We start from the raw sequence: 7913 nt of genomic DNA, 5'->3' as shown, positions 1-7913 counted from the left end.
TGTCAAGCCGATGGGGGAGATATACCCCCCGCCCTGTTCCTTTCGGATGAAGGAACTGGGCGCCAAGCCCATTACGGTCCAGGGGTTCGAAGGCTAGGCCCCTAAGGGTTTCGACAGCCGCCCCAGGGCAACAGAGTCAGGGACGACCGTGGGCAAGCCCACACGGGGCCGAGGCCCAAGCAAGTGAAACGCTTGGGACGCCCTAAGTCGTGTTCGAGACCGGCAGGGAGGTCTCCGAATGGGATCCCACCGTAGGGAGGCACCGAGCCACTGGGGCCCAGCGAACGGCCTCGGCACCCACTAGAGAAACCCTCTGGTACTCTTGGAGTGCGTCTCTGGACCACTAGCTGACCCCTAGCAAATGGGGCACGGGCCTCCACTCGGACTCACCCGATAATAGCTCACCGGAAATGCCACCGCTCACGCCCATTGAGGGTAGCTTGGCATATTCCACCCCTCCTTATGAATGAAAAGTAAGCGCGAGGGTCATACGAAAAGCCAGGGGAACCCCTGATGGCCCTCTTGCCCCGTGCAGAGGCTAAGGGGCTCCTCCTGCAACCTTGCCGAGACTCAGTGACCTAGGCTCGCATTCGAGGGGGCTCAGCAAAACAACCCCTCCTTCTGAACAAAAAGGACGCGCGAGGGTTGATTCAAAAAGTCAGGGGAACTCCTGACGGCCCTCTCGCCCAGGCTAGGGAGCGCTTCCTGCAGATATGACTGAGACCCCGCGACCCAGGCTCGCACCCAAGGGGGCTCGACAAACTAACCCTCATGCATGAGGGGCGTACCAAAAGCCAGGGGGACTCCTGATCGCCCTCTTGCTCCGTGCAGAGGCTCGGGGACCCTCCCTACAATTTTGCCGAGACCAAGCGACCCAGGCTCGCACATGAGTGGGCTCGGCAAAAAACCCCTCCGTCCAAACGAAAAGGATGTATGAGGGTCGAACAAAAAAGTCGAGGGGACCCCTGACCGCCCTCTCGCTCCGTGCGGAGGCTCGGGGGCTCCTCCTGCACCCAAGACAAAGACAAGCGACCCAAGCCCGCACTCGAAAATTCGAGAAAACGCGACAAAGGGCATCGAGCCCGTTATGGTCCAGGGGTTCAAAGGCTGGACCCCTAAGGGTTTCGACAGCCGCCCCAGGGCAACAGAGTCAGGGACGACTATGGGTGAGCCCGTACGGGGCCAAGGCCTAAGCAAGAAAAACACTTGGGATGCCCTAAGTCGTGTCCGAGACCGGCAGGGAGGTCTCCGATTGGGATCCCACCGTAGGGAGGCACCGAGCCACCGGGGCCTAGCGAACGGCCTCGGCACCCACTAGAGAAACTCTCTGGTACTCTTGGAGTGTGTCTCTGGACCACTAGCCGACCCCTAGCGAACGGGGCACGGGCCTCCACTCGGACTCACCCGATAACAGCTCACCGGAAATGCCACCGCTCGCGCCCATCGAGGGTAGCTTGGCATATTCCACCCCTCCTTCCGAACGAAAGGGAAGCGCGAGGGTCGCACAAAAAAGTCAGGAGGACTCCTGATCGCCCTCTCGCTTCGTAAAGCGGCACGGGGGTTCTTCCTGCGAACTTGCCGAGACCCCGCGACCCGAACTCACACTGGTGGGCTCGGCAAATACGATAACATCACTCGTTCAACATGAGAAAAAGGCCCTGGACGAGTGATTCCACTCCCCCAGGGCCTCGGGGGCTACACCCGGCGGGTGCGCTCGCGCGCACCCACCAAAACCTCGAAGTACAAAATACTATTCTGCCAGAAGCTACCGTAAGTCATGCCTCGTCAAAACCTCAAGAAGAGCGCTCACACTCTCCCTGAGGCTCGGGGGCTACTGTCGGGTACCATAGAACGGGGTACCCCGAGCGTACATCGAAAAGAATCACTTAGACACCATCAAAAACAAAGCCAAAGGATAAGCCATTTGATAAACCCCAGCCTCGTCTGAACCCACCGGCTCTCCGCCTCGCTCCTGGCCTCGTACGGGAGGCCTCGGCGGCCTACCAAATCTCCACCTCGTGCGAGGCCTCGCATAGAGGGGCCTCGATAGGGAACCGATTCTCCGTCTCGCCCGAGGCCCCGCGCGTAAGGCCTCGGACGAGATGTCGATTCTCCATCTCGCTCGGAGCCAGCTCGGCAACGACCCGTCGCTTTCGCCTCGGCCAGTCTCCCCGACAACGCGTCGCGTCCCATTAACGCGCCAACCACCCCCGCAATATCAGCCGGACAACGGCTCGACACTGCGGAGCGGCCGACGGGACGGGAAGTCACGTCAACGCCATACCGTCCTAGACAGGGCACAGCGGGGATTACCGTCCACTGTGCTCTGGTGCTGTGCCCACGATCAGCGCCTGCACTACACTGTGCCACCTAACCCCCGCCCCAGAGACAACGCGGCATGGGGGGTCAAGTCCGGGTCACCATAGCCTCGGAATCAGTGTACAACACCAACTACTCCCTCCAAGCCTCGGTAATCCACTTCAGGGTCTCGGCAACCCCGGGATTCACGTCTGCCGAGCCTCCCATGATGGCTCGGCCTCGGCACCAACTGAGCCTCGGCTCCCCGCGCGGTCAACACACAGTGACCAGCGCGCCGACCACCATGCCCGCTTCTAGATAACACTGGAGCTCCCACAACGTACAGGACCGGATGTGACCGGCGCGTCGCCCCAGTACTTCAAGGACGAGGCCACTCCGTCACCCACGCCGCCATAGTAATAGGCTACAGGGCTCGGACATGCCGCCTCTGTTTGCACGACGCCATGCAGCTAGCGCCTGTATCACCCTTGTCCCCCATTCGAACTATAAAAGGAGGGACCAGGGCCGTTTCTAGAGGGAGGAGACGGACGATTAGGCCTATCCCCACGCAACGAACTCACGCACAGACGAACACTCGAGCTTCCCCGCTGTCTGAGATCAACATCTCAAGCAATCCATGCCATTCCACGTAGAGGCCTAGGATTAGCTCCCTCTGTCGTCCTGCTTGTAACCTCCTACTACGAGCATTTCGGTACAAGGAATACAAGATCGATCTCTCAAACTGGACGTAGGATGCTTATTACCTGAACCAGTATAAGCCTTGTGTCCCTTTGCATCACCATCCGAGATTGGGTACACGCAGTACAAATTTACTAGTTGGTTGAGGACCCCCGGTCCGAAACACCGACAGGAATAATAGTTCTAACAAGAGTAAGGTAGCACACAGCCATATTCATCAAAATGGTGTGTCTAAAAGATTATCTTTTTGTTCTAGTGGTAAAATCTTGCCTGCAGTGTGAGAGGTCCTAATTAAGTTCAATTCTTGGAATCAGTCACGGTTGAAAAGCAATGCATTTATCCATGGCCACTCCTCTCTCTAGTGAAACTATGAAGCTTTTTTTTTTTAGTAGGCAACGTGCCCGTTGGCAACAGAATATGTTTGAGATGACTCCGTCAATCTTAAGATATACTAGCTCAGTCTCTTAGTTAAGGTAGGGCATTCATGTATGCCGGTTCGCAACAAGTATCTATATTGTGGTTCGAAAAAAGATATATCATGAATTTTTACAGTGCCATACAGGAAAATTATTCATTTCGCAAAGATTTTTTTCGGTATATTATAGCCATCAGTGCATAGAACGCACTGTTTTTTTAGAACACTGACGGTGTGGAACCTGGACACTGTTTTTCTTATTCTCTATATAGAAAAAGCTTATTCTCTATATAGTAAATGCCATCAATTACGATATTTCCTACTTTTTCTTATTCTCTATATAGAAAAAGCTTAGTAAATGCCTGCTGCACCAGCAGGTAAATGTGCATTTATAAAACATTTATAAAGTGGTATTTAAGACCACCTCTGTAAATGCTATTTATAAAGGCAGACAAGTTTTTTTATGGAATATAAAGGCAGACAAGTTAATACTTCTTCTTTTTCATCGGTTTATATAGGTAGCTTGGCCGACCACCTCTACAAATGATTCATTAACAAAAAACCATTTGATAAATATGGTTGGCTGGTATTGCCTCTATAAATCGAAAAATCCACCTCTAAAATTGCCTTTTGTAGTAGTTGTAACATGGATATTTTACAAAAACTACGAGTCAAAATAAAACAACAAAGGGCATTCTCGCTTAGGGTGCGAGAGGTCCCGAGTTCAATTCTCGGAATGCCCCTTTTCTGCTATTCTTTTTACTTTTTTCTTTTATGTAACTTTTTTTTACCTTTTTCTTCTTTCAATTCCGTATCGCAGCAACAGCGAACAGTCACCATACAATTAGAGGGAGTATCAAGGCTACAACATGGCAATTCACAAATATTATATACTAGTTTTTTTTCGAAACATTCACAATCAGAATCATATATACTGTTATACATAGTGAAAGCTGCAGATTAATTAACCTCGTCCAATCAAAGGATCATAGCAGCTACAGGTTAATCGAGGTGCTTTTCTTCCTCGTTTACAAATTTACAACCGATTTCATTCTTCAGATGAAAACGCAAATGCATGCATGCACGCGTGTGTGCACGCCTGCACGGCCGCTCCTCCCTTCTCCCTTCTAGTGATGGATGGCGGCGCCGATGGAGAGGAGGTTGCTGGCGAGCTTCTGGAGCTCCTGGTCATGGTCGGTCATGACCGACGGGATGCCGTGCTCCTGGAATCCGTCGTCGCAGGTGGTGATGTCCGTCTCCACCGAGTCTAGGTTGGTGTGCGCCGTGTCGACGTCGCCGCGCTTGAGCGCGTCGTCCACCGAGTCCAGGCTCGTCTTGATGTCGCTGTACGACGACGTGCACGAGTCGAGCGCGTCCTTGGTCGTGTCGTCCGTCCCCGGCACGTTCATCCGGTCCGTCGCCGCGTTCATCGCCACGATCACCTTCTGCCGCACCGCCTCCATGGCCAGCTTCAGCACGCCCACGCTATCCGTCGCCGCCGCCGACGCGGCCCCGGGGAGGCCGCCGATCGACGACTCGCAGTCCTCCGGGTACTCCGTCTTAGCGCACACGCTCTTGATCACCGGGCTTAGGATCTTCGCGATCGGCCTCTTGATCATCCCCGAGAACGTCTCCATCGACAGCTTCGGCTTCCCCGCTGCCGGCTCGTTGGGCACGTTCGCGTACGGGTCAGGGGTGGTGGAGCTCTTGGCCTGCGGGGGTAGCTCGTCGGGAGACCCACCGGCCATGGGCTGGCTGCTGAGGACCTGCTGCTTTGAAGATAAGTACGGGTCGGGTGTGGCGGAGCTCTTGGCCGCCGGCGGAAGCTCGTCGGGAGAACCACCGGCCATGGGCTGGCTGCTGCTGCTGACGACGACCTGCTGCTTTGGAGATGCGTATGCGTCGGAGGTGGCGGGGCTCTTGACCGCCGTCGGAACCTCGTCGGGAGAACCACCGGCTATGGGCTGGCTACTGGCTTCCTGCTTTGGAGACGCGTACGCATCCGCATTGGTGGAGATCTGACGCTCACCTCCCTTGGGCTTGCCGTCGGCCTTCGAAGAAGATACGTATTGGCCGGTGGTGGAGACGTCGATCGGCATGGCGTCCTCGCCGGATTTCTCCTCCTTGGGAGTAGACACATATTGGCCGTCCGTGGAGACGTCGACGGGCGCAGCGTCCTCCTCGGAGTTCTCCTCGGATTTCTCCTCCTTCTTCTTCTTCTTCTCCTTCTTTTGCTTTTTAAGAGACGTGGCTTCGTCTGAATCCCCGGATTTCTTCTCTTCCTTCTGAAGATATGCATAAGATGCATCCGAATCTATGGATTTCCCCTTCTTTTCTTTCTTGGGAGATGTACTGTCCGAATCATCATCAGACTTGTCCTTCTTGTGTTTCTTGCCAGATGCAGACTTCTCCTTCTTTTCCGATGCATCTTCGTCAGAATCATCAGTCTTGGCCTTCTTCTTCTTCTTCTTCTTCTTGGAAGATGTAGATACATCAGAATCATCAGATTTCTCCTTCTTTTCCTTCTTGGATGATGAGGATTCATCCAAATAATCCGACTTCTCCTTCTTTTCATTCTTTACCTTCTTTTCCTTCTTGTGATAAGCAGATTCATCCGCCGACTCATCAGATTTCTCCTCCTTTACCTCTGCAGGAGCTTCCTCCTTCTCCTTCTCATCAGGAACTAGAGACGCCACATATTTGTCGGGTTGCTCATCAGCAGTGGAGGCCGTGGCCTTTTGAGCTTGTTCTTCAATGGGTTTCTGATCATAGGTGTCGGGGATCATCTTCGGAGTAGCTTGCGCGTCCAAGATCTGCTCCTTGGGCTTCTTGGCAGCCTTCTCCAGTGGTCCATATCCGTCGAGGGACAGGGGCTTGATAGAGCCTCCATTTTCCTCAGCGGCGGTACCAGCTTCTTCACCCTTGCTCACCGCCGGGACCAGGGGCACGGTGGCGACGACGGCCAAGAGGAGGACGAAGGAGAGGAGAGGCGCCCTCATCGTGGCCCTTGGAGGGTGCAAACGGTGGTGGCCAAAAAGTTTGGACGAGAGGTCGGAAGCGAGACGAGGGATATTTGAATCCGGAGGGAAAGGCAGCGACTGGCCACATTTGGCGGGAGATGGGATGGCATGCAGCTCTTGGATTTTCCCGGGAAAGCATGGGGCAACGGCAGCCATTAATCAACGCCTTTGGAATCACGCGTTTACCGTCAGAATAGGAGAGCCAGGAGGCTCGAGATATATTTTACGTGAGTATTAGATATAACCAAACTTGACATATTAAATTATGAAATAGAACCACTAGTTTGATTAATCTGGTTGCTATGCATATCGTTAATATTCTTTGGCCTATTTTTTGAGCTCTCTGGCGATTTGTAAATTGGTCAAAAGGTTTTCAACATGGGAAGAGTACGTCTGGTATGGATCTAATGTAGATGTGGGTCCCACGTATAGATTTAATATTTTCAAGAATCTACACAAAGTAGGCTGTTGTAGTGAGTCAGTTTTAACAAGTTTATGTTAGTTTCACTAAAATTCGAAGCTGTGAACGGGAGGTTTTCATTCTAAGGGTCCAGCTTGGACATGGGGCCTACATTTATATATAGCACATATATATGTACAAAATTCCCCTAAAAAGGTATGTACAAAATAGTAACAAAAACTAATATCTCACACTATAATAGGGAGAGTTCTTTGAGGGAGGTTCTCCATCTATAATATTCGTTGGATCCAGATGTCATCTTATCTGGGCCTTCCATCATCCAGAGGATGTAAGATTTATAAGATCTTAACACTCAGGAAGTTATGATAGATTTTACTCTTTGTTTGTTTAAGTCATGTTGTTTTACATCTGCCGAAGTCCTAATCCACATTTACGTCACACATATTTTTAATAAACAACGGACTGTCGTATATTGATCTCCAGTCAACAAAAGAAGGATAAGTGGCCTTCAACTTGATTTTTTTACCGTTCTTAAGAAAATAGATCATATGGGCCATTAAGTTTGATTTTGGTGTTCGTTGAACAACATGACCATTTGGACTAACAATATTTGCTAGTATATAAGGTATAGTTCAAATGGATGCAAGGTGAACTTAGGCTTAGGCAACTTGCTGATCTGGATGATCAATACTTCCAGCAAGACATTATAATTGCATCTTTATCTCAGTTAAGCTTCCATATTTAATTTGTGTGCCCGGGTTGTATGCTTACATTTCTAGTTTAGCTTTGCTAGGCTAATTGATAGGATTGGAGCCTAGGACCTAATTAAGTTGCATGATTCTTTTACGATAGAGATAACAACACATATAGCAAAACCTTACTTGCCTATCTAGATAGATTACTTTATTGCATAGATTTTTATAAGTGAAATGCCTAATTCACCTCTATCTAATCTTAGGTGTCGCTGTCCCTTCAACCGTGTGGCCACATACCCACCTCCCTCCATTGTACCCCGCGCATCAATCCAGTCCACCAATCCTTTGATTGTACCTAGATCAAA

The 7913-nt window shown here is 51.3% G+C and overlaps 1 protein-coding gene across 1 annotated transcript; it reads right to left on the bottom strand.

Moving 5' to 3' along the window:
• Positions 1-4348: 4348 nt before the first annotated feature.
• Positions 4349-6429, bottom strand: LOC136485859 (lisH domain-containing protein C1711.05-like). The gene has a single exon (XM_066482678.1). The coding sequence runs from the start codon at positions 6409-6411 to the stop codon at positions 4540-4542; it is 1872 nt and encodes a 623-aa protein (XP_066338775.1). The 5' UTR covers positions 6412-6429; the 3' UTR covers positions 4349-4539.
• Between the last annotated feature and the right edge of the window lie 1484 nt (positions 6430-7913).

The sequence above is a fragment of the Miscanthus floridulus genome, chromosome 10, assembly GCF_019320115.1.
Source record: "Miscanthus floridulus cultivar M001 chromosome 10, ASM1932011v1, whole genome shotgun sequence".
NCBI lineage: Eukaryota > Viridiplantae > Streptophyta > Magnoliopsida > Poales > Poaceae > Miscanthus > Miscanthus floridulus.
The sequence above is the reverse complement of the archived record's forward strand: the minus strand, read 5'-3'. Positions and strand labels throughout refer to the sequence as shown.